General features: G+C 39.9%; 1 protein-coding gene across 6 annotated transcripts; it reads left to right on the top strand.

Annotated features, from left to right (window-relative positions):
• Window positions 1-1262: 1262 nt before the first annotated feature.
• On the top strand, window positions 1263-26059 carry mag (myelin associated glycoprotein). 6 transcript variants are annotated; one of them, XM_075466076.1, is made up of 13 exons: window positions 1263-1318; window positions 11950-12072; window positions 14757-14864; window positions 16211-16286; window positions 16417-16785; window positions 16889-17185; window positions 17327-17584; window positions 19955-20215; window positions 20504-20812; window positions 23130-23229; window positions 23853-23949; window positions 24223-24276; window positions 24564-26059. In XM_075466076.1, the coding sequence occupies exons 4-13, from the start codon at window positions 16241-16243 to the stop codon at window positions 24720-24722; spliced, it is 1950 nt and encodes a 649-aa protein (XP_075322191.1). In that variant the 5' UTR covers window positions 1263-1318; window positions 11950-12072; window positions 14757-14864; window positions 16211-16240; the 3' UTR covers window positions 24723-26059. The 6 variants fall into 6 exon arrangements, with proteins under 6 accessions (XP_075322191.1, XP_075322190.1, XP_075322195.1 ...); XM_075466075.1 differs by lacking the exon at window positions 1263-1318 and adding an exon at window positions 8555-8661; XM_075466077.1 differs by lacking the exon at window positions 1263-1318 and adding an exon at window positions 8838-8886.
• Window positions 26060-26861: the final 802 nt, after the last annotated feature.

Below are 26861 nucleotides of genomic sequence, written 5' to 3'. Positions count from 1 at the left end.
ATCCAAAAGGTGCTCTATTGGATTGAGATCTGGTGACTGTGGAGGCCATTGGAGTACAGTGAACTCATTGTCATGTTCAAGAAACCAGTTTGAGATCATATGAGCTTTGTGACATTATCTTGCTGGAAGTAGCCATCAGAAGATGGGTACACTGTGGTCATAAAGGCATTCAATTTGACATATTTATAGAACGTGCGCACGTTAATCTTGCCTAAAAAGTTAATTTTGCGTTAAAAGGTTAAATTTCAGTAAACTTTTTCTATAAGTCTATATATCATGTTTTATAGAGTAGTTTTGCTGTGTTAAAACATAGTTGAAGCATGTATCTTCTAAATGCATGTGAGTAATGGAGATTGAGACGATGCTGATTTCTATATTCTTGGATCCATGTATATTAAATGATCCATCGTATCCACAACATTTTATGCCATCAAGATCTTAGGCATCCTTTATGAAACCTGTTTATCAGCCTCTGAAGAAATAAAAACCATCTTAGAGTTAAACATTGAGCTTTTTTAAATGGGGACATCACGTACAATATGCTCATGTCAAATAGAGCAAACCAGTTCTTACAGAGAGATACAAAAATATGTTGCATTTGGTGTGAATGGGTTAACACAAAAGGGGTTATTTTCATGGGCAAGACTCAGAAATGTGTCGTTTTGAAAGACTGAGTTGACTTTTGAGGATTTGATCAACACAAAGGGAGGACTTTTTCCTTTTTTTTATTGCAGCTTGTTCAGTCTTGTATTCTGAGTATTTTTTTTAAAGAAAATTTCTAATGTCTTACACAGTTGGAAAAGCATCAGATAATCAGATGTTTTTTTTAATCAAAACAAGAAATGATCGCTCTGAATGTCTTCATCACAGCTTATTTACAGTCGTTTTCTCATACAGCTAATGTAGTAACCATTGGCAGGCTCACAGAGTTGTATCGTACAGTCAGGGAACACTTTGCTGTGCCTTCAGTTTTCTACGGCCAATTGGCTTGTTTACATTTGGTCTTCGGACCAGTCATTTATTCTGCTCTCATTGTAATAAGGCTGCTGTGTTCCCACACCTCAGAAGTTATATCATTACAATTTACATGATGACCAAACTATGACTATACTTTTCATTAAATAATTTGTTTTAAAAAATGATTGCAACTCTTCCCTCCCCTTAAAAAAAAATCACAGGTTGGGATGCCAAAGAGCCAATCTGCTGACACAGAGAGCGTGAAAGAGAAGAGGGAGGAGGGAGAGCAGCAGAAAAGCAACTGCTGAAGGAGAGAGGACTACTCTCTGTGCTTCTCACAGGCTTCAGATCAGCTGATAAGGTAAGAGCTGTGCTACTTTCTAATCTTCAGCTTTTATTTACCGTTAGTTTTCCTCTTGAGAAAATTCCCAAACTGTGGCTGTCTTTAATTCGACTCTGGGGTATTGCTCTATTTTTTAAAATCTGCATTCAAATCTCTCACAGTTGAACCCTGCTTTTGCAAAAAAAAATTGTTGTGAATTGTGGCAATTTTGAGGCAACAGAGGGGGCAAATATCTCACTGCATGTAGTGTATGCAATGGTTGTGCATCTGAAGGATTCTCTACATATTATTATTAGTGTATAGTGGAATTTTTGACATGGTTGCCCCTTTTTAGAGTCCTTCAGCTAAGAATGATGCACAAAAAGCTGTATCTGGTCTATTTGATATCTGTGAATTATGCGTTTAAAATATGTTGATGTTTAGTTAAGTGATAATCACATCCAATTATAAAGTTTGGCATTTCTTGCAATTACAGTCAGTTGTGTTTTATCATTCTTTAGTGTTAACTCAGGGGACAAATTAAATAGGAACAGAAGGAAATATGGCTAAGTCAACTATTAGTGATGCTTTTTAGATTCAATTAACTTCCAATAATCTCTCTCACTGAAAATAGGACATCTTAAAAAGTAAATGTTCTGATTGCCTGTAGAGACTGGGAAAAACCTTAACTAGCCTGAATATCAATCACTCTTCAAATCCAAGCTTGTCAGTGACAGTTGGAGCATAATATGGGAATTTTGGCCAAGTAGGACAAATCTGAGATTAGGTGCACCTTTGGGAATAACGAAAACCCATGTAACCCAGGGACAACAGCGTGTCAGAGCTCTGGATCTAACACCCCAAATAATCCCCAATAATCTCCCACTGAGACATTTTCATGGATTTTATGGGTTAGTCCAATACTTTGGGCATATGAGAATATTTCTTTCCTTGCTTTCTTTAATGATGTGCGGCCCTTAATTCTTGATACGAAAGTATCTAATCACCTTGTTGTAATTGGAAATAAAGACAAAGTAAGTGTTTTAGTTCCAAACTCCCTCGGAAGTATGACACAAGCTGAATGTTTTAGTTTTGCCTTGAAATATAATGGCCCTGAGCAGCTGTTGCATTTAAGGCACGATTTGTTTTAAACATGCTGTGTGGCACACATGCAGCGATAACGGGTAAGTGTGCAGAATGTAAAACGAGGTGCGTAATGAAAAAGCAAAGCGGAACAATAAAACACAAAAAGGTGTCATTTCTCCTTCTCTATGTATTCAAAAATGTTATCCAACTTCTGCCTCTGTCCACTGTCCTGAACAGAGGGACAATAGATCCTTTCTCAGTCTGCTATTCTGTCACTTGTATTTGCCCAGTACAATCCCATCAACCCCCATCATCACCCATCCACCCACCCTCCCCTCCCCTCCCTACCATCAGCTGTACCATAATACTGTAAAAGCATGTTTTAATGTGTTTAAACTGTGTTCATTCTGCTGTGTTGTTATTAATACTGTCACAGACTGTGTTTTTGAATGTTAGACGGTTACATTGTTTACGAAGAAGCTCTCAAAACTGACCATACAGATGTTACAAGTTATTACTTCTCCTCAGGTTAAAGATGAACAACATATTGTCTTCTCAAGGACTAATGATGAAATTATTTTTTCTTGGCCTCTGACAGGGCATTGAAGGAATCATGCCTAATTTATACACGTCCACACAGTCCAAAGATATCAGCAAAGACATGTCCCCAGTGTGAGTTCACCACTGGTGTCCAGGTTAGCTTAATTAGTGGGATTTATTTCTCTGCATATTGAATGACGTACCACAAGGTTATGGCCGTGATAAAAAAATAAAAAAATCTCACTGCTCTACTTATCAGACTCTTGTTATGAGACTTTATTACCATTCCATGCTAAGCAGTTCTTTAGGACCCTGTTTCAAAAAGAGATTGTTATTTTTTTCATGCATCTTACTCATCAAAAGAAACACAGTAATAGCAAGCCATGCACGAGTACGGGACAATAGCAGTTTGCAAGTCACAAGTGACATCATTTGCCATCTGCACGCAAGTAGTGCTTCTCTGCTGTGTTTCAGAAACGGGGTTACAAAAGCATGAGTAATTCCAGTGTACCAGGGACACAATTATCTTTAAGGTGAGGATGAGCTTGCATGTTCTCCTTGTGTTGTTTTTAAAAAAAATAAGTGATCATTGTTGTAGAATAAAAAAAGAAAGCTTGAGAAAGGTTTGAATGCCACATACAGTATTTTTTGTCCTCTTAAACACACATAGCCAATTGCTGCTTGAGGATATTTTGCGTAAATATATCTGACTTTTTTAACCATACCAAACCCTTAACCACAAATCTCTCAATCAAATTTTGTTTTTGAGTGGGACCAGTCATTATTTTTACTGCCGTTAGAGGTTAGAAAAACAAAATTCTTAAAGAATTTATTTAGACTTGGAAGTAGAGCATAAGAACATTTAGATTAAGATTGTGCTGAAGATCCAAACATCAATCTTCTTAGAATTTATATCAACTGAAGAGTCTTCTTTATAACTCATGATTCCTAGCTTCAGCCGGCTCGTGGCAGTTCAAACTTGCTGAACGCCACAAAAGTTACAATCAAGATAGAAAGGTTGAACAAGAGACAGAAACAAATGAGCGAGGGCAGAGAAAAGGGAATTGTTGTGATTAAAAGACAATTATCTGTGCACATCGACTTCCCAGTGTTGTGCGGTGTCAGGCTCGAGCTGAGCTGTTCTGTCCCAGAAGGCCTCTGGAGACAATGGCTACTGTTTCAGCAGGAGGGAGGGGGTTTGTTGGCAAGCCTCGGGTTTTCATGTCATGGTCACAGCACCATGCACTGTTACTGCCATTTCGATTTTCAGTGTGTTGTGTCTTTTTTATGGTTGTACAACCCGGTTTCCAAAGGAGTTCAGATGCTGTGTGAAGTGTAGAAACTGAGAATTTGTATTACTTTGATATTTGTTCATTTGGAATCTGATGCCAGCAACGTATTTTTAAAAGATTGCCACGGGGCAACAACAGCCCGTAAAATTGTGTAATTCTTTAAAAAAAAAATCAAAAGAGCATGATAAAGAGATCATTCCCGAAAGGCTGAGTCTTTGAGATACAATTCCAGAAAAGTTGGGGACTTCATCATCTCTGGGTTTAAAAGGAGAGGCACCACTAAGCTCGCAATAGATGCGCAGCTCTGAATTCAGGATGGCAAGAAATTGCAAGAGTGCACATGAAACTTGCACATGTGCTAAGGTGACATCACTTAATGATATGTCGAGATTATAGGGCACACGTGTTCACATCCAGATGGTGTGTTTTTCATAGAAGAAGTGGAGCAGTGGAAATATAAAACAGAACAGAACAGAGATGATAAAGTATGTCATCTTCAAAACTATAGCAATGTTCAGTTCCCAAACACAAAGTGCTCTTGAAATAAGAGGTGATGTAACTTTTTAAAAATGTTTTCTGTATCACATTCAAAATGAGTGTATATGTTTCAGGATTTAATTTGTTGCCTTGGAACTATTTTTAGCTGGATATGTGTTGGCATGAGATGTAAATCACTGCATTCTCATGTTGTGTGTATTGCGCACAGTGCCAATTAAATTTCATGTAAGGGGATGTTGCAGGAAGGGGAGTTACTTTGGTTGATGTGTTAGTTGGCATCAGCATGAAGAAGTGCTTGAAAGAAGCAATTTAAATCACATGAAGACCTTTAAGTAAAAAGTTAAGTAAAAATAACCACAGAAAAATGCACACATCATAGCTTAATTTGAATTAGTTTGATTATTTTAGATAGCTGCAGCTTGTTGAATGTGAGGAAGGTTGACCGTCACACAAGCTGCACAGACAGAAAACAAGATCAATGTGTTTATAAGCAGCTCCAGAGTGAGAGCAGTTGAGTGTGTGGGCTGTTTGAATGATCAAGAAAGTCTGAAGTGCCTTCACAGAGGCAGCAACGAAGATGCCCCTCATACACAGCTATTGTGTGTTAGCACTAGCTTGATAGTGAGATACAGAAAAGCTTGACCTGTACTCGAAACCGCGCTTGAACAATAAGAGGTTTGATTTGAAAAGAAGACATCACTGAATTTAGGAAGAGTCTTCATGTTCATAGGCAGTATTTAAAAAAACTAACATCCCCATGGGGCTGATAACAGCGGATTCCAGTTATGACATCATCATTATAGTTTAATCAACACAAATGATGGAATAATGTCATAACATGAATTTCTATATCCCAACTCATCCCAACATCTCTGCTGAAATGAAGACTGGGAACTCTTTTTCCAAAGCCTCTCACATATTAGTCCTAATATTGAAATACAGTCTGAAATCCAAACTCCTCATTTGACGTATTTGTACTTTAGTTTTACTTTGTCAGTTTAAGACTGTGTGTGCTTATGAGTCATAAGCAAAAGGATATATTTTATCTAGACTATCCATCTTATCAAACCCAACACAAGAGCAGATGGAGGTTTTCTTTGAGTTGATGGACTTCTGACTGTTATGTAACAACTGAGTTAACTTTGATTTTACTTTTGATTTTATAACCTCCGAGTAGTTCAGTATGTGAGTTGTGTTTCATAAAGTTTGGTGGTGAGACTGACAAGTATGACTGGTTGTGAAGAGGCACTTTTCTCCACTTTTATGCAACATAAGCTTGCAGAAAGAGTGATCTGTTGAAGTTGGCTTTTAAATGTTCAGGCTTGCATTGCTTCTGTGCAATACAGCCAAACAAGCCAGCCAGAAATAAAGAAAAGTCACGTATCACCACAATTCGAGAGAAATTTGATACACAACCCACATTAATAAGAGACCATCAAGGAAATACACCAAATATTTCAGATAGCCTTCTCCCTTCTTGATAGTGTTGAACTTCCTAAATCATCCAATGAACAAGCCACCTCTAAAGATAACTTCATAACCTCACAAGACTCTGTAAAGCTATCTCCTCCGTGTCTAACGACAAATCTCCCATCTATCACTTTTCTACATGATCAATGAATATAAATCATTCCTGTGAATATGAGCACAGCTCTTATTTCAGTATTCCTCAAACATGACAAAGAGCCGACCCTCACTTCTAGTTATAGACCTTTAAGTCTCATCAGCTGCAATTGGAAAATAATCAGTAAAACTCTTGCAAAAAGATTAGAAACAGTCATGTCCAACTTAATTCCCCCCCTATCAAGTGGGATTTTTAAAGGTCTTTTTAATCTAATAAACCTATCACAGAGACTTCATGTCAACACAATAATCGTATCTCTTGACGCAGAAGAAGTCTTTGACAAAGTCAACTGGAAATTTATGTTTGCTGTAAAGTCAAAGATTTGGCTTTGGGGAGTCTTTTATTCAATGGATCAGAATCTTATTCGTTTTTCCATCTACACCAGTTATGACATATAACTATATTTCTCAGAAATTCACATTACAGAGAGGTAATCTCTCCATTACTTTTTTTTGTCATTTTCCTTGAACTTCTTGCCATTGTTGGCTGTCAAAATTGTAATATTACAGGTATACCTATATACGTTCAACACAATTTTTCTATATGCAGATGATATCTTATGCCTCACAAATCCCTCAACAGTGCTCCCAGAAGTTATTAAAGTTTCATCCATATGTTAAAAATATCAGATTATACCATAAACTGTTCCAAATTCAAAGTTTTACCACTTTCTGAGGAAGGCTGGAAAGCTGCGTCACAAAACCTTACCATCATAATGACAATAGGAAATGTCAAATACCTTCAGATAAAAGTTTCTGCCAAAATGTCCGACTTATTCTCAGTAAGTTATTTTAAATGACTTCAAAGCAAAGAGGAAGATCTTACCCAACTTACCCACGTCATTTATTGGAAGAACAGCAACAATAACAATGAATGTGCTTCCTAAAATCAATGATCTTTTCTTCATAACCCCAGTCTTACCCACATCCCACTTGTTTAACCCCAGATTCAGCCGTTGCAAAATTCGACTGGAAACATAATAAACCACATATTAAACCACATTAAAAACCAAGAGACCGTGGAGGATTAGCTGCCCCAAATTTTAAAGTCTATTACATAACATATCACTTTCTTTGCTGCAGTTGAACAGAAAACAATTCTCTTGAACTGGAAAAACAGAAAATATTGTCTCAATATCCCAGTTGCAACATATATTCATAGAAAGGTAAGTACCATTAAAGAACAATGACCTGGATCCTTTCAATAGGCACTGGATGCCACTCAGCCATACTACTTGCCCTTCTTTATAAAGTAAAGATAAATCTCAGCCTGACCTCCTGCTGGTCACTGCCACCTTTTTTTAATGCAACACAACAACTCAGCACTGACATTTACATAGATATGATTACAAACAACAGGGCAGGCGTGCTGGTGTTGGTCTGTCGAGTAATGGTGGGAATACTTGTTGCCTCTCAAGCTCTTCCGTAAATACGTACATATGTACAGTATGTATATGGATCTATGGGTATATGTGTGTATAGATATGTGTGCATATATTTTCTAATTGTTGTGGTGATATTGTTGATGTGGTTTTTTGCAGTAATGACAATAGCAATAATGATAATATCATAGTTGTTGTTTTTATCCTTCTTATTGCTGCTGTTACCATCATAACCATTAGTGGTAGTCGTGGGTATAGCAGTCTTAAAATTAGTTATATTGTTAGAAACACTAAATATTATTATCATTATTATCATTAGTTTTACAATTGTTATTGTCATTATTGTTAGTATCACTGTTACATAATATTCAGAACATCAAGAGACCTGCTAAAATGTGCTCTCACTCCCTTCTGTACTAATGTTCTATACTTCTGTTTTTCCTTTTCTCGTTTCCTTTCTTTGCTTTCCTTTTCTTCACTTTTGTCACATCACTGTGTAGTTGACATTATTGGCATTGACACTTCACAACAACAACAAAAAATGCTCTCTATCAATCTAAGACGATCAAATGTGTTCAGTTCCATCCAGCTTAAACCAATTGATCAAGTTGGACAGATAGGCCTCGGAGCTCAAAGCCTCACCCGCATTTGTCAGGGAGAGTTGGAACAGTGTGGCCCTTTATGGCCCCCTGTGTATTTATGAATGGATGAGCCTCGGAGCGAAGCTTCAGAACAATGCTGCTACACTGAAGGGCTGCTTTTCAAATGGGAGGGGTGATGATGGTGGCAGTGGCGGTGCTGGGGAGGGCAGTTTATTCTCAACTGTTGGGGCTTGGTACAGAGAGTGGCGAGAGGTCTTACTGGTGTGACGCCTTGCATGTGAGTGTAAGAGGGCAGACTACTGGCACTACTCATACAGGAGCTGCTGCACATTTGGAGGTTGGCTACAGTCACGACACAGGTGAGAAGCAGCAGTCTTTTCTGATTTGCCAATTTTTCTGCCTTTTTGACATTTTGAAATTGGAGATTTTTCAGCGAGCAGATGCGTACAGGGGTTCAGCCAGGAGTGTCCAATGCGAGCCATCTATCTCTTATCTTGTCACTTGTTTTTTAGATCAAACACCTACAGTCAGGGTGATTGGATGTGCGTGTTTGCATGAGTGATCACAACTGATGTGATGAGTTGGTGAGTGAATACCGAAAACTATGAGTCAGAAGTCCGTTCATGTTGTGTAATGAATAAGTGCAATTTTTTCCAGAGAATTCCTGGATTTGTGGAAGTGTTGTTATGGTGTGTGAGCGTGCACACATAAGAAACTTGTGTGCAAAAGCCTGACCGTTTATCAGTGGCCAGATTTCACAGCCTGTGCCATAAGCACTGAGCAGTTGCTGTACTTGCTCAAGTGAATTACCAGATCTAAACAGACTTATGATGCCAGGTAGACGAGCGCATAGTCAACCAAAACAGTTTTACAAGTAATTTAACTGTGGTCTGTCTTACCCAGTCAAACTAAAGATTTATTAATATGTATATATTCTGAACACTTTCAGAAGGTTCAGAGAGGTGGTTATCTGCATCTGTTTGTGAATAAGGAATAAGGGAATAAAGGAAAAAAAAGATTATGGGAAAAAACACATATATATATACTTTATGATTCCATTTTTGATGGAAATATTTAGAACATTTCTCCATCTAGTTCGACTTTTGAATTGAGAGCATTTTAAGCTTTTGATTAAAATTAGTTGAGTGATTTTGTGATGCAACACTAGATAAATGTCAAGAATGCCAGTACCTCCCACCATGCCAGTTTCTCTACCAAGATGTGTCATCGTTCCACATTTCAGTAATTCCAGAAAAGGAGTGGTTTATGCTCACTCTCCCTGTTTGTAACAACAAGTCAAGTGGAGGGTTTTAGGCAGCACCAGGGGGTAGCCACAATTTATTTGTCTGTGTGGCTGAACAGGTGACAGCTCTGTTTGTCACCCCCTTTTGTTCAAAGCGGAAGGGAGATTGCTCTTATGAGACCGGAGGCCTGTGGCTCACCATCTGCCCACTGGGATGGGGATTGCCAGGCTTGCTCTGTTTGCCAGGTAGGGAAGAGTAAAACAAGCTAGCGGTGCTCCTGGGCTTTTGCTCTGCTGGTTATCTGCTAACTGAAGCTCACTTGATTGCCCTGTACACCTTGTGTGCTATTGGTGAAAGACACAATGTGAACCTGATCAGTGGTCAGATTTGGAACAGGAAAAGATGAGTGTAGGTTTAACAACCAAACCTTGGGGTAGAATACAGTGTCAATTAAGTTCTAAGATTAGCACAGAAGTCGTTATGCTCATAACATCTCTAACTGAAAATTCATTGCATACATGGTACAGCTATGCCTTAAATTAATAAATAATACATACATGACAAGTGAAAAAGTACCCTTCACAGTATTTTTTTTTATAATTCCCATAAAATGCAGTCTTTAATGCCAACCCTCTCCACAGTTCCTCGGACAGACTGTGTGACTGGATGTTGGCATGGCTCCTTTTTTATGTTTATATCTTGTGTCTGTGAGTGTGTGCGTTGCTCGCTGGGCTCAGCACACCATGTGTGGGAGGGGGAGCGGTCATGTATTAAGACCATCTGCTCCTTTGAGTATTTTAGTTGGAGCCTTAGCTTGTGGTGGATCAACACGCGTCACAGTCGAGCAGCAACGTGCAATCTGTGAGCGGGCCTGTTTCGGAAAAATTCCTCCAGTTTGTTTGGTTTGTTCCTTGCACAATGGCCAGTGTTCAGCTCACAAGGTTCCCATTCTTTCTTCCCCCAATCCAAGAGCTGCGGGGATGCTCTTGTGCATGTTCTGTAGACGATACTCACAATGAAAATGCTCTTCTTGGCACAGCCAGTTGTTTGAGTTGGTCATTTCAGTAACGTAGAATGACTCATAAAAGGTGTCATGGCCTGATTTAGCAGAGCTGATTGTTCAGATAGCATCTGTATCCCTGAGGTAAGTTTTTGAAAAAGGGATTGTACAGAAGTTTGATTGCTTCAGATATTAGAAAAGGATCTCTCGCACAAGGCAACAGTAAAAAGCAAATGAGTTTAAACTCTCTGTAATGTTTTATCTGCTTTTTCTTTTGTGATAAAAGGACTAGAGAAAGCGAGACGATTAACAACTTTGCACTTATCATTTATTGTACACATACACACATTGACTGCGGTCCCAGAAGGACAATAGAGCATGTTTAGCTTACACCCAGAGAGAGGGGGTGCAGAGGAAAGTCGCATATCTATACACCCCACACTGAGATGCGTGTTGCCATGCCTTATGCTGCATGTGTGTGTAGGGGGTTATGGCATCCTGCGTATTTGTTTGTGATGGGCATCAGAGCATCATGAATGTGACATTATCTTCTTCAGCTGCTTTCCACACTTCCACACAGGGATTCCCTGGAGGTTATCCACAACTCATTCGGTGCCATCACTTGGCTGATGGTCTAATGGCTTTTGAACACAGTGACGCACTCTGTATATCACAATGAGGGTTGAAGAAAACCTTTCTCATTGGAGACACAAGTTGCCTTTGTTGTAATAGTATGTAAACTAGGTGGACTTCTGAGTGGATTCATGCTTGTCCTCCCCGCCTCCAGACATTCTTCATTGGGGGGAAAGTATTAGGTCTGCACACAGCTGGAAAGATCGATGATCATACCTCAAAAACTCTTTCTCTTACTGAAATTAAAATTTATTCAAGGACACCTGCAGATTCAAACGCTTTCATGGGTGTAATTCTCACTTGTTTAGGTTGTTATTTTAAAACGTGACCAACAAAATCAAAATCTTTATCGAACAAATGTAAAGCTGTCATTTTTTTTCTTTTCACAAGTTCCTCCTACTCTTCAAATGTTGCTCTAATGCAGTCATACTGAAACTGAGTCATCGTTGCCTAATCATTTGTGCTCAGGCACCAACAGCATGAAAGAGTTCAACTAATGTGAACATGTTTTGCTTCGGCGTCAGAGAGAGAGGCCTAATTCAGGCTCAGAGGACAGGGCATAGAGATGGAGACACATGGGACACCTCAGGAAAATGCTCAAACAGTGCAAAGGAATGCTGAGTGGGCCAAAGAACAGCTCTAGAAATGACGGAAGGCATATTCAAATCTGCCCACGACCCGTGTAACTAGGGCTCACACAGACTCCTCTCTTCTCCCTGTCTGGCTCCAATATCTCTTTTTTATCTCCCTCTTTCTGTCCTGTCCCACAGAGTCTGGCGTCCAGGATTCCGTCCAAGACGACCCCCTCAGGGAGAACAAAAGCAAGAAGTAGAAGAAGAAGAAGTCATCGGGATTGTGAGGCAGCAGGAGCCTGGTGCTGAGGCTGGTATGAGGCAAGTGTTTGCTGTGTGGCTCGTGTGTGTGCCTGTAAGTGTGCACACGTATGCTGTGTGCTCCGTGCCAGCCGTTTGTCTGCCCCATCAATGAGGCTGTTGTTGTTGGGGTTGGTGTCAGTGGCCCTGCCTGGCTGCACGGCTCTGCTCTCCCCTGCTGTTGCTGATGCACGGCCTCTCTCCCAGGACACACTTATCCAGCTCTTTTGTTGGAGTACAGATGGTTAAGCTTGACACAACACTGTAGAAAAGTTGTAATTGTAGAAGTTAGTAGTGTGGCATAATGGACTAATACGTCACAAAAGGTGGCCCCTTCAATCTGAGATGTTTATTTTAAAGTAACGTAGAGTATTTTTTTTGCTTTTTGGCTCCCCCTGCAGTTGTGGGATGTAACACCTCTCTCATGAAAACAAATCTTCATGTGAGGTCTGCACATGTACAGCCTTATACATGAATTTGTTATCATGTTGAATAGGTGACGAAGATGCCCACAAAAATGTCAAGTGACCGTAAAACAGGATGGTGTGGTGTGGGGCTGCAAACCAAAGTTGAAAGCAGCTGAATCTCAGCACCTGAGCACCCCTGGGCAGTTTCAGGCCCAGTGAGTCCAGCACATAGTTTTAAGGTTTACAAACTTTTCTAGTGTCGCTTTAAAGCACCTGTTATATACATCTGTACGATGAAAAATGACCACATGAAAGGACTGCATATTTCAGTGAACCAACGGGCAAATTCTACTCTTCTTTTATAGATATAGTTGTCTGCTGCAAGTTTTTACCTAAATTAGAAAGCTCTGTATAAAATAATTGCCTACTCAGCACTAATCCAGCTGATGAACACAGTGGATACTGGAGCGTTTTCCAATTGAAGAATTGTTTCCCTCAGAATTGATAAAAAGATGGAGCTGAAGGGGATCCAAGCCTTGGTTTCATTCCTCAGGAAACACAATAACAAACAACATGATTCCACTGGAAATAAGTAGCCAAAATATTCATTTGAATGAAAATTCATGTTTAAAGGTGAAAAGGGAAAAAAAAGCTATCTAAAAGCCTTGTGAACTGTTTTACATGTTCCAATACCTATGGATGTGCTGCCAGGCAGTGGGGCTGCGTGGTGAGCAGCATGACACATCCATGGCAATGTCAGACCAGCAGAAATGTTCCACTCTCCCCATCAACAAAGCTAATATTGGTTGTGGATTTGTTGAGATGCGTTAATCACGAAGCTCTAAAACACAATCCACTCTCAATCTTGCCATCTGTACACACCGGCTGCTGCTGTATGAGGCCAAAAATCATCTGCTCCTCCTTCTGTGTATATTATTTCTACATTTCTCCAAAGAAAAAAAATATCATCATATTAGTATTGATTTAATTTGGATCACACTATTAAATAGTTACACATTTATCATGAAAGCCAGAACATAAAACCTATAGTTTGTATACTGAAACCACAATAGATAGTTTAGCATTCCTTGAGCAAGAATATAAAAATTCCAAAGTTATTAGTAAGTTATTAAGTAAAAAGTATAATGTATAAGTAACAAAGCAGCCCAACAACGCAATAAATTAGGTGCAGGGTCCCTGGTTTACATCCTTAGATCTTTGCTGCATGTCAGTCTTCAGCATCTCTCCAGCTATGTCAAAGATTTACTGTCAAAAACATTAACTAGTAAATTCAAGACCTTTAATATTATAATAGTACAGTGATAACTGTACCTAATGACGAGGGTTGTTTATTACATATGATATTATACATAGAATCTAAATCGATGAGGACAAGAAATCCAACTTATTTGTCAACTTTTTCAAAACACTTTCACTATAATAGCAGAAAAACTGATTTTCTTTAATTTGATAGATCTCTGATTTGCTTTAGGAACTAAGTTGACCTTACCATCCCTACACCATAGGGACGAGACTAACTTTTCACCCGTTTCCAAGAACTTGCTATATACGTGTGAGCTATAATTGGCCTTGGCCTTATCAGGACACTTGTCCACAAATGTTTACACATGGTCCTTGTGTCACAGAGATATGTTTCAAGCTTAACAATAGGCTTTAAAATTGCTGATATTTTTTGCAAACAAAGACTAAAGGAATGCTGAGTTCCTGACATTCAGGTTACTGTTTGATAATAATTACAGATGGGATAAAAATACATGTGGACTCATCTATTTGGTTTGATGCTCTACTCTAAAAATGGAAAATGGAGTAAATAAACACCACAGAATGCTAATGCTTCCCTGATACTGAATACTTTAAGTATCATTGTAACTTAAAGAATTCACTTTCTCAGTAAATGCCTTTTAGTGTGTGCAGTGGCGCTTGTTAACATACTATATCTTGTTAGTGCATACATACTGTTTTAAGACCCTACTTATCTTCTGATTTATTTCTAGCGCAGCACAAATAGTATCAGTAATCTACTGATGACATGATGTTTGGTGACTGGTGTTTGGCTTGGTGTCAGTGCTCAGCCAACAGTGAGAGTCATTCACTGTTAGAGCTTACGTATGGCCACCATAATGAGAGACTCCACTGAGGGGGAGCGAGCAGGTGCTGACTGATGCTGCGTTTGTGTGACTTACTACATCTCTGTGCGAGCAAGGGGGCTGAGTGATGTCATCGTCCGATGATGCTGATGTCATTACTATTTATTTATTTTTGTTTCTTTTACTACAGAGAAGAAGGCCGTCAGACTCTCTGGGTGTGAGTGAACACCCTCTGGTGGAGCTGCCAACAAGCTGACCTTCAGAGATCCTCTTTGTTTCTAACCATCAGCATTTCAAGGTAAACAATAGTCACACTAACAGTTAATGTTTGTTCCTGTTTCAGTACAATGCAACACAAGCCAGAAAATGTGGAAACCATGACTTAAAGTTTCTATCACTTAAAAAGATTGAACAGTTTTAAACATGTCATTTAGAATTAAGTCAGTTTTTATCTGCCCTATCACATTCAACTCCTTTCACTTATTTTAAATAAGGAACTTTGACTAAAAGGACTGAGATTTTTGTCTTTACAGTTTAACATATATGGATGATTATTTATCTTATTCTTATTATTCATTATGTACTGTATGATCCATACTGCACAGTTAAAAATGTGTCTCTGTGGATTCTACCTGAATATTGTTATTCTTTATTCAGCTGAAAATGATCAAATTTGAAAATATTATTTGAAAAAAATCCAAGATTTGAAAAACTTTTAGTCTCTTCTATTGTAACCATGTAACAAGATGACATGAAGACATGTCATGTTGTCATGGCCCCATCCCCCAGGTGTCGAAACACAACAGCCCCCTCAACGCTTTTTTGTTGTCAAAGTTGCTTTTGAAAAAGAGGTAAAAAAAATTACAACTCCAACTACATTTGGTGGAGATAATTGGGAGGAAATAATTTCAGTCTCAACAAAAAAAGAGGAAAAAATAAATTTAAATCACAATTTGTTCATCTTACTGATAGTAAATGGACTGTACTTGTATAGTGCTTCAAGTCATAGCACTTTTCCACTACCTGCCACATTCACCCATTCATTCACACACTCATACCACACATCTTAGTCCAGATGGAGGCTACACAGTACTTTCTTCTACACATTCACACACATTCATACACTAATAGACATACCGGTAAGCAACATGGAGTTCAGTGTCTTCCCCCAGGATGCTTCAGCATGCGGCCCTGGGAAGCCGGAAGTCTCCTGAGCTAGAGCCAGCCCTGTAGCGGCGTGACCCAGTTTGCTGAAACACCATGACCCAGGGGGTCCTTCTTAAGTGCTCTTTATCAAGATCAATGAACTATTGTTCACTGTTTTGCAACGTTTATGCTTTCATCAGGAGTACTTTAATGCCATTGACAAAGAGTCAAATGGCAAAAATATTGAATAAATATATGTGATACTGACCAAAAACAGGTTTTGAACAGGATTTTTCCTACAAAGAAAAAGTTTTGATAGAAATGTAGGCTTCATGCAACAGTGACAATCAAGAAAACAAGTTGTTAGATTTATAGAACATTTTAAACTTGTGTAAATCAGTTCAAGGCTGTCTGAGTCATGCAGCATCTCCAGTGCTGTAAACAGACTTTTTTTCCTCAATGTTTGTGGTGTAACTAACACAAAGTTGTCTGTTTCAGAGGTCTATGGTCCAGCGTTGAACAGAGACCATGTGGTGTTTGGAGCTGCTCTTACCTCTGCTGTTGATCATCAACGGTATTAAATTCCTGTTCCTCTTTGTTGTTCAATTGTAGACAGACTCTTCCATGATATAAAACAATTTTCCTATGCATTTTGAGAAGTTAGACATCATCAGATTTCACTCAGCCTCTGTTTCCTCCCCCAGATGCCAGTTGTCAGTGGAATGTTTGGGTACCGCGGGATATCTCGGCCATGACAAACTCCTGCGTGGTCATCCCGTGCACCTTCATGTATCCATCTGGAATCAGGCCGTACCGTGGCATTCATGGTATCTGGTATTTTGGCCAGCCCTACCCTCAACTCTTCCCCCCTGTAGTCTTCAAATCACGTACAGATATTGTGCACGAGAGCTACAAGGGCCGCACCAAACTGCTGGGTGACCTGCACCAGAGGAACTGCACTCTGCTCATCAGTAACATTGGTGCAGAACACTCAGGGAGATACTACTTTCGTGCAGACCTCGGTGGAGCCAATATATATACTTACCAAGACTTTTCGGAGCTCAAAGTGTTGGGTGAGTCAGGGATTATATCACTTTAACAATTAACTTTAGCTGATAAAGAGAAAAACAATGTCATTGCTGATAGGTAAAGGCCAATTGTCTTTTGTTTTTCCAGATCAGCCCAACATTGATATACCAGAGGAGATTGTTAGTGATGAGAACCTGGAGCTGACATGTTACGCTCCTGATAACTGCCCCGACATGACACCTGAGATCCAGTGGATGTACACAGACTACCTGCCGGACCCTGAGTTCAACATTGAATACGTTCAGGAGAGCAACACCGCCGTGCTTTCCAGCACCCTCACCTTTGTACCCAGACCCATGCACAACGGGCAGCTTCTGGGCTGCAGGGTCTACTACCCTAACACCACACTGGTCTACGAGAGACTCGTATCACTTGACATCAAGTGTAAGAAGAAACTGTTAAGCAGTCTGCTTGAGTTCAAAAGCTGCTTTCTAATTGGATTGGTATTCTTTTCGCTGGAAAGTCATTTTGTGGCATGTGGAGTGTTTTGGTTGTTTAAATCCTCTGTTTTACTTTTCTTTGCAGATGCTCCACGTTCTGTGTGGGTGAACGTCTCCTCAGAGGTGATGGAGGGCAGCTCTGTGATGCTGCACTGTGAGGTGGACAGTAACCCCCCTCCCAGGATCTCCTGGATGTTTGGAGATCAGGAGCTGCTGTGGGACACGGCGTCCAACATCTCCCTCTCCCTGGATGATGTGACGCCTGCAAATGAGGGAATTTATACCTGTACTGGAGACAATGGCTATGGCATCATGAACACCTCGCTATACCTGGCTGTCAAATGTAAGTTTAGTAAATGAACCTCAATCCCACAATACATACAAGTTTGTATACCATTCAAATGACACACCAAATTGTTAGGGTTAGGGGAAGATTGCCTGGCAGGGTGTATCCTCTTCACAGTACAACACCTGATATGATTTGCAAAATAATAACAGATGTGTAATAATAACACACAACACGACTTGTTACAACAAGCAGGTTACGACATTGCTATTTTATGAGCTCAGCCTGGCCTCTTAGATTGCCAAAGCAGCTGTTGTCTAATTAATTAGCATACATTATAAATATGTGGAATCACAAGGAGGCAATGCAAGAACAGTAAAGAAATCTGTTGGTCTATATACACACTAGATCCAAATACCTGAACAAATGGACATTTTTTTTTTCCTTGGTGTGCCACTGTCAGTAAAATTTCCCACAGTTTTAATAAGTTGCTTTTTAAATTCTGATCACCAACTCTTATTTCTTGGTGACTTGCATGGCCAGTGGACAATGTTACCAAACAAATATAATATCAAGCAGTATTAGTGGGTATACATAGTGACATTGTATAGTGTGCATTTACTTTTTTTTTCCTGTGTTAATGCACGACTAAAAGCTATGCTCCATATCTATGGTTGATCAAAGTGAGATTTTCATTGAAAAATAGTACAAAAGCACAAACTAAAGTGAATGTATATGTATTTTACACATTATGGGACATTATCAGTGTTTTGGGGGCTGCTTTTAATCAAAGACTAAATGGCTTCAGTTGCAGAAGAGGAAATTCAAATTCAGAGTAAACAGAACGGAACTGAAGCTCTGTTATCAACAAATTATACTGAAACAGAAATAAGTTGTAAAAACGTGTAATAATTTACAACAAAACTGGTAACCTGAGAAAAAAACTAATATAAAAACATGTTGCTAAACATCAATAGGTCTACTGCAAATTTTTGTTGCCCGATTAAAAAGATGCAATCAAGAATCTGTGACAATGTAACCAAAAACTAAGTATCTTTTTTCAGTTTAAAGGGGAACTCTGGGGCATTTGAAGCGCAATCCCATTGCTAGAGGTTGTCAAATACTTACAGTAGGACACAGACTGGTGCAAATCGGCGCTCCCTGTGCGGCGATTGCGCTGTTTGCGCAGCCTGTCATGCTAGCCAAATACGTGGTGGCTAAGGGGCAAATAATAAACCTTCCACGTAAAACAACAACTTGCACACTGCAGAAACGTCACACCACTTTATAAACCATCCGACAATAAAGTCACAAGCCTTACCATCAAAACCATATGCATGGTTCTCACATTACTGGCATGGGGACGTTACAAAACAACTTTATAAACAGCATGTCACTTACCTGTTGTCGGTATACTCGCGCATGTGAAAGCCCAAAAGAGTCGATGGATGATACTCCCATATACAAAACAATTATCTTCTCTAGAAAAACTGCGTTCAAGTATTTAAAACATTACAACAATACATGCCAAGTAATATTGTTGTAATGTTTTAAATACTTGAACGCAGTTTTTCAAGAGAAAATAATTGCTTTGTATATGGGAGTATCGTCCATTGACTCTTTTGGGCTTTCACATGCGCGAGCATACCGACAACCGGTAAGTGACATGCTGTTTATAAAGTTGTTTTGTAACGTCCCCATGCCAGTAATGTGAGAACCATGCATATGGTTTTGATGGTAAGGCTTGTGACTTTATTGTCGGATGGTTTATAAAGTGGTGTGACGTTTCTGCAGTGTGCAAGTTGTTGTTTTACGTGGAAGGTTTATTATTTGCCCCTTAGCCACCACGTATTTGGCTAGCATGACAGGCTGCGCAAACAGCGCAATCGCCGCACAGGGAGCGCCGATTTGCACCAGTCTGTGTCCTACTATCAGTATTTGACAACCTCTAGCAATGGGATTGCGCTTCAAATGCCCCGGAGTTCCCCTTTAATCTGGACAGTTTATAGTTATTTTTATTTTCAACAATCTCATGACATATGATCTGTTCTTTAGCAGCAGATCAAATTATGTGATCTGTTTCTACTGAGCCTCGCTAATTTAAGCCACAACAGGCAGTTGTTCTCTGCTTTAAAACCCCACTGCGTCACAGTGGCTCAGCACCAACTACATTCCAATACATTAATGGCAACTTGGTGACTTTAGTGGAGCTTTATGCTTCTTAAAAGAGGTGTCCTTTTACCTCCTTTGAGGATTGTAAGAGACCAGAAATTATTAACTGTCGAGTTTTTTGACATATTGACTAAACAAATGATCTTGGATTGCCATAACTGCTTATTTATGCCGTCCTTTTGTTTGCTCCTTTAAAATAACAGAGATACTTTTTCCAAACATAAAATTAAAGCAAGCTGAAACATTTTGTTGCAGACCCTCCCCGTGAGCCTGTGGTAAACGACTCTATGACCATACTTGAGGGCTCCTCACTGGCCCTGCACTGCAGCACCCAGGGAAGCCCGGCCCCGACCCTCACATGGCTGAAAGATGGGGAGCTGGTGGGAACCATCACTGCTGATGAGCTGTCGGTACTGGAGGTGCTGGAAATCACACCACAGGGAGATGGACAGTACCGCTGCCTGGCAGAGAACGAGCATGGACGGGCCAGCAGCTCCCTTAACATCACTGTTGAGTGTGAGTGCTAAATTATACAGACTGTTGTGTTAAGACACAGGACACAAAATAAATCAATAAATAATAAGATAAATCTGTAGCTAGCAGCACTGAAGTCAAATGATCTTTTTAGGTTCTATGTATCTAAAATGACTTTTGAGGCTGATCTTGTTGCACTGCATTTGAATTTGAATTTGAGTTTTCTGATTTGCATCAACTCTTATATACAAAGAAATTTGTATTACTATTCCTAGACATTTTATCCACTGATGTTATTGAATCTCTTCACTGCACTGCCTCCTTCCACAGATGCCCCAGTCCTTCTGGAGGACTCGAAGTGCACAGTGGTAAGGGAGGGAGTCCAGTGCGTCTGCATGGCCACAGGAAACCCTGAACCCACCATTGAGTTCTACCTGCCTGACCTGAACATCACCATCAACGAAACCGACGGCCGGTTCAACTTCTACACGCACACAGACGGACACATGTCCACGGGCATGATCAAGCTGCGAGAGAAAGGCGAGCGGGTCGACAATGGCGGGCCGGCCGTAAACGTCCATTGCAGCATCTACAACATGTATGGAAGAGAGAGCGTACTATTGGAGCTACAGCAGGAGAGTGAGTACAAAACTGCACACCAGAACTGAGGAACTCAACTCAATGCTCACTTAAACCGATGTGATCGGTGTGATGACACTCCACAGTTTCCTGTTTTGTCTGCACAGCCAAAGCTTGATATGGATTTTAACTCTGCCCTATTGGGCTTTTTTTGTTTCAAAGCTATTAAAAAGTTGCACTTCTTGCTTGTAATTGAATCCAAAAACACAGCAGTGAATTAAGTGTGTATTGACCTACAGCGGAAAATTGTTCCCATAAGAAGCCCTTTAATCATCTGTCTTGGTTAACAATTGTTACAAAGTATAACACCCAGCTGATTTAGTTACATGGACTGAAATATCAACAAATATATGAAATCATATAGTTTGTCGTCTACAGATTTACAAATTTACATCATATGTAGAAATACGTGGTCTCCAGAAAGAGCCGCACAGATAGGATAGTGGAGATAAACAAGGCTCTTTCGATTTAAAGATCAGAAATTTGCCATTATACTTTAACGATTTGCCCAAACTGTTTCATTTAATTTGTCTCAGATACAATGACCTTTACAGCAGCTGACAGTGGAGCTTCTGAAAATGTACAGTATCTGTGAAGTGCATGAAAAAAATCAGCATGACCAACAAAGAAGTGAGGTTGTCTATATTTCCCTCCACTGCACATCAAGGCATTTCTGTTCAGGGCTTTGTATACTTAGTCTTAAACATAGATTTTTATTTATTTATCTATTTATTGTTGCATTATTAAAACTATTCTTTATTGTGTGACACAAGATGTGGTTCCAAGACCTGATCAAAAAAAACTTTAAGATTTTATGGACAGATGATATGATGATGGAACAGAGGGGCCTTCACTGGATCACTTAAACCCTTTTCATGCTGGTTTAAGAAACAAAACCAACGTCTAGCTTTAAGGTTCAGTGGAAAACTGTTTAATTGGCAGTTAGTCTTGTGTCTAAACGGCATTGGGTATAATATAAATCTTGAGTGCCCGTACAAATTTTCACTGGGGTACTGCAGTCGGTGCTACAAAGATGGGAACACCTTTCCTTACAGGAACAAATGACCGTAACATCTTGCATGGGGGCTCTGAAACTGATGGCAACTTCTAACAGACAAGAGGAAATTAGAAAAATCAACTTTACCTGTCTGAAAGATAGCTGGCATCTCTCTCTCTGTACCACTGTGTGGGTCAAACGTCTGCATTCCGACTGAAAATAATAAACTAGTCTAATTATCTCAGAAAGTCATGATTGTCAAAAAACGTGGTCAACACAACCGTTAGAATACAGTGTTATTCCATCCCTTTATGTTTTTGTAACTTACAGGTTTGTCCCCTTCCAGTTAAAGCCAGTTACTGGCAGCTGGAAAGGGTTTATTCGGCTTATTTTGGCAGGTGCAGGGATGAGTTGAACCTGTTCAACTGACTAAAAATGAACACCCAACTCTATTGTGAGTTGCTGGAAGATACTTTCTTTAAGCGGTGGTACAGGACGTATTCTGCAGCATTCAAAGGCATTTGATTCTTAAGTAGGACGACGCTCCATGACAAGCATCAAAGTACTCCATTGCTTTATTGTCAGGGAAGGCCTCAGGGATGACAAAATAATTGATATTTATTGAGAACTTGCAAGTACTTCCAAATTTGGAGATTTACAGAGAGCGAACGCAACACGTTACTCTGAACAGCTTTTAGGAGGCTGGGGTGGCTTCTTCAGTGAAAGTTAGTCATAATTGTGATCATGGAGAATTTCTGAAAGGCCAAAGACGTTATTAATTCATGTTGTTTGTATATTTGTTTTACTTAGTCTAAATATCTAAAATGAACAACTAAGTTGGGAATCTCCTTGGCCCTATCCCTCCACTTTTCTTTAGTGGGTATTTGAGGTGATCTAGCCATCAAAATGGCCCCCAAAGCACCAGTTGGAGGGATCCTCTTTTCTTTTGGGGATCAATGAAAAGTGTCACTTGGGAATTGGGACTGGGTCATAGTTTCATAAGTGATTTATAGCATCACAATTGTCTACAGTTATGGTTTGCTTGAGAATTATGCTTATTGATATGGCCCAGATAGGCAAAACTCGCTTTTCCTTTGTTAAAGATTCAGGTTTTAGTCTCAGCAACACTTTTGATTGAGATGGTTGTGTTTGTTGAACAATAAGATTCATCCAGCGGGATATAATTTGCCTCATAAATGTGCACTCAGAGCACTAATGTGTTGGTTGCGTGTTGGCTAGTTGTGCAGTTTCTCTGTATGTTGTCTACGTCTAACAATAAAGGGGCATGCACTAACTGTTTATGTTCATCACTGTTTCCAGAAAAGTACATGATGGCAGTTATAGTTGGCACCATTGGAGGAGTGGCGGTCATAGCCTTCATCATTGCAGCTGTGAGATACGTGGGCCACAACAACAAGAAGTGAGTGTAAATGACAAACTAATGAAGAGGGCAATTTGAGGCAGAAGTCGTCATTTAGCACACAAAGCATTTTCTGAAATCCAAGGAAACACTTAAGCCTAGTCATCCATTCTAAAACACATTGACGCACATTATATATGAGTGAATGTGAGATTGATGTGGACGTGAGAATAATTTTTCCAGAGCAATTTCAGTTCATTTGCTACGACAAGATCCAGTTGAAATCCTTGGAGATCAACATTGGCTGCCTTGTGGAGTGGGTTAGCAAGCTGGACTAACCTTATATTTTGCAGGCATGATTCCCTGCTCTGACACTGCTTCTGTATCCTTGACCTGCTACGCTAAATACAACCCAGGTAGCCCTTTTAACCAAGGTGCTTTGTTTTAGTCTCAAGGCTTATTTGGACCCCCAAATTCGCAAGCTTTCTCTGTAGGTCAGCCCTGAAGTAGGTGTGATCCTCAGCGACTAAACCCATGAAATAACCACGTCACTCACAGCCACAGATGGCCTCCAGCATAACCTTACAGAGCTTGTTGTTTTAAAATGGATGCCCAGGCTTGGCGTGTCGCCCTGCGTTAGTGGCAGTCGAGACCGAGTCTGATTATGTGACTCCGTCCCCCAGAGAGAATGGCAACCCTAGGCAGGACGTGGTCCTGGAGAACCCAGCTTTGTACTACAGCGCAGTCAAGAAGGACAAACAAAATCTGAGGAAGAAAGTGGTGAGACATGCTGATGTCAATGATTATGATTATGATGGAGGATGGGTTGGAGGACCATTCTCAGATGGTTTGGGGTTATAGTTTTGTATAATCTAAAAAGTCATTAATGATGAGACCCCATTTCAACCTCTGAAACGAGGTCATAGGAGAAATATCTCCCACTCTGCAGTCTAGTAGCTCCAACCATGACCTTTCCAAACACTGTTTTTCTCTTGCTTTCATCGCTTCTCTGCGTTTTTCTGTCTGTTTTTCTCTCCCCTAACTCTTGCACAGCTTAAGACAGAGCTGTTGGGCTCAAAGTTTAACTCCATTCTAGAGGAGACTACGGTAAGGTTACCAAACGAACCCCCATTAAAAACACAAGCCTCAGTAACAGATGCATCTCCTCTTGCATATCAGCTTCTGCGTTCTGTTCAGTGCCGTTTGTTACGATACCGCCTGCTGCACGGCTGCCTCATTGCTAACACAAACTGCCGGACTAATAGAAAACATCTCAGTCCTCTTGTCAGTATGTCGGCCAGTAACCACTAACAGATTTTCTGTATGGTGTCCGTCGCACCTTTGCTGGCACCTTGATGCTGATTTCTGCTGCTGAACAGTACCTCTGTCTGCAGGGAGAAGACGGGGATTATCAACCTGTGGGCTCTATGGCAGGACTGGAGAGGCAAGAGCTGAATTACGCTGCTCTGGAGTTTATCGGGGCAAGGCCCAGGGAGGGGGCCTCAGGGAGGGGGGATGACGGCAGCAACTATTCAGAAATCAAAGCCAAATGAATCGCGATCCTTCCCTGATCCCTCGGCTATGCGAGATGCAGTGGCAGCCCCGAATTACACACATTCGCTGCACCATAAACTGTGTATTAACCTCTTCTCCTCTACTGGACTACCCTGCACACGACGACTCCTTGTTTCTCATTTCTTCAGATTTGTCACCTATAATGTAAGGCTCTATGCTAGTACTTCCCTCTTGTGCTGCCCTTCCTCCTTGAGACGTCTCTTCTTCCACCACCATTTGGAAAAAAACACAGTTTTGAGAGTTGGAGCAAGACCCTAATGGACAATACAAAACAAATTATTTTTGTTCATTGTCTATAGATCATACAGTGCTAAGCTGAAAATTGTTTTTATTGCTTTCTCCATGCGATTGTCATTTCATCTGTCTTACTGTTAAGTCTTTATCTGTCTTGTAACTGTCACTGCGTCTGCTGCCAGTCGAAGCATCAGGGCAAGGAGTAACCAGGCTTTTTGTTCATTTTCTTTATGTGTGTTTATCGACTGAGAGCAAACCCTCTCATGTCTTTGTTTTGGTTAATTAAGATCATATGACGATAACTGATAGAGGCGAGAGAAGGAAATCCATCTCAGTGTTGAAATTAACATGAGCTGTGACTCAGTAGCCTCTCGTTATAAACTCAAAATAAAGTCACCATCACTTTTGCTAATAATTTGACGAGATTTTGTAAAAACACCCACTGTTTCCAGCAGTTTCCATTAAAACGAATGATGTGTTGAGATTTCCCAACACGATCACATGCAAAATGTCTGTTATCTTCTGTTTCTCTCCCTAAAGCATATGTTTCCTCACATATGCTCTGCATATCTGTATGATTCAACTTGATAATACGGACTTAAAGCACAGCATATATACTTGTGAGGGGCCAAAATGTTATCTCTTTTAGACAATGTGTGTGTTTGTTTGTATGTGTGTGTGTGTGTGTGTGTGTATTGAGATTGTGCTGAAAGATCAGGAGACGCTGATCTCTGGGATCTTTGGGAAGTTTGAGCATCACCTCACTGAGAGACGGATGCTTTGTTCTCACAGGATTGCATCAGATGTCTGAATGACAAAAAGTGATGCTGATTAGCCAGCTGGTTGTGCTATTCAAAGACATTTGATGAACCTGTGATGTAATATTAAAGCAGACTAATAGTCTAACTTGGTAATGATGTTGTCATATTATGATATATTAACTTGATGTATATTGATACAGAGAAGGATGCCAGTATGTGTAGAAAATACGCTGCATGAGTGTTTTGGTCGGAGGAACTCATTTAATGATAGAAATCTGGTAAAATGCCAGTTTGGCAAATTAAAAAAAAAAAAACAGACTCATCACACATCTCCCAGCTACTCTGATGAACACTGTCTTAATAGAAGCTCAGAAAATAGCGCCAAACCTCTAACTGGTTTATGCTGTTAAAGCTAAATCAGAGTCAATGTTTAAACGTAGGACTAACTTTCTTTTTCACCAAGGTGGTTTTGAAATGTATTTCTTGTCCTCTGTGTATGATTAAGATGAACCATTAAAGGAAGACCCAGCAATTTAGGACTAAATTTCACTAAAGTGGTGGATGCACAAGATAAGTTATCATCTTAGCATTTGAGATGTCCTTGGTCCCTGGTAGTAGTTAAAGGGATTAAACCTTTTTTTTATTTAGGTGGAGTTGTGGGAAGTATTTATGAGGAGCCAGTGTCTTATCTACAATAGACGGTGCTCTTAGTTTGGAGAATCAGGGAAGAATTCTGCCAGGAGAGCTATGCTAACAGCTACTCAGAATGGAGCCACAGAAGAACAAATTTTCCCCACTCAAAACAAATCAAACCACAAACATTTCACAGTGGTTTGATTACTGAACTGTTTACTTTGTCACTATTTCCTTAACCTAAATAGATCCATGTTAATACGTGTCAATGCACGAATAGTTGCCCAAAGTCCCCTGCAGCTGAAAAAAAAGAAAGAAAAAACCTGAATGTCCCTTTAACAACAGTGAATCCATCATTACCCACAACACAACCAATATAACCTTTTTGCCCATTAGACACTGATGTTTATCTCTGTCTTTATTTCTCCTGTCTGTTGACAATTTGAATCCTCAATATGCTCCAAGTCTACTTTCAGAAGCTAATGCAAG

The sequence above is a fragment of the Odontesthes bonariensis genome, chromosome 5 (genome assembly GCF_027942865.1).
Source record: "Odontesthes bonariensis isolate fOdoBon6 chromosome 5, fOdoBon6.hap1, whole genome shotgun sequence".
In the NCBI taxonomy this organism is placed as follows: Eukaryota; Metazoa; Chordata; class Actinopteri; order Atheriniformes; family Atherinopsidae; genus Odontesthes; species Odontesthes bonariensis.
This window is presented reverse-complemented; position numbering and strand designations above follow the sequence as displayed.

What these genes read in the sequence shown, in the direction of transcription:
- mag (XM_075466076.1), top strand. Translation starts at nt 16,241, where the DNA reads ATGTGGTGTTTGGAGCTGCTCTTACCTCTGCTGTTGATCATCAACG. An exon ending in TCTGCTGTTGATCATCAACG is followed by an intron (nt 16,287 to 16,416) that starts GTATTAAATTCC and finishes TTCCTCCCCCAG; the next exon opens with ATGCCAGTTGTCAGTGGAAT. An exon ending in GTGGGCCACAACAACAAGAA is followed by an intron (nt 23,230 to 23,852) that starts GTGAGTGTAAAT and finishes TCCGTCCCCCAG; the next exon opens with AGAGAATGGCAACCCTAGGC.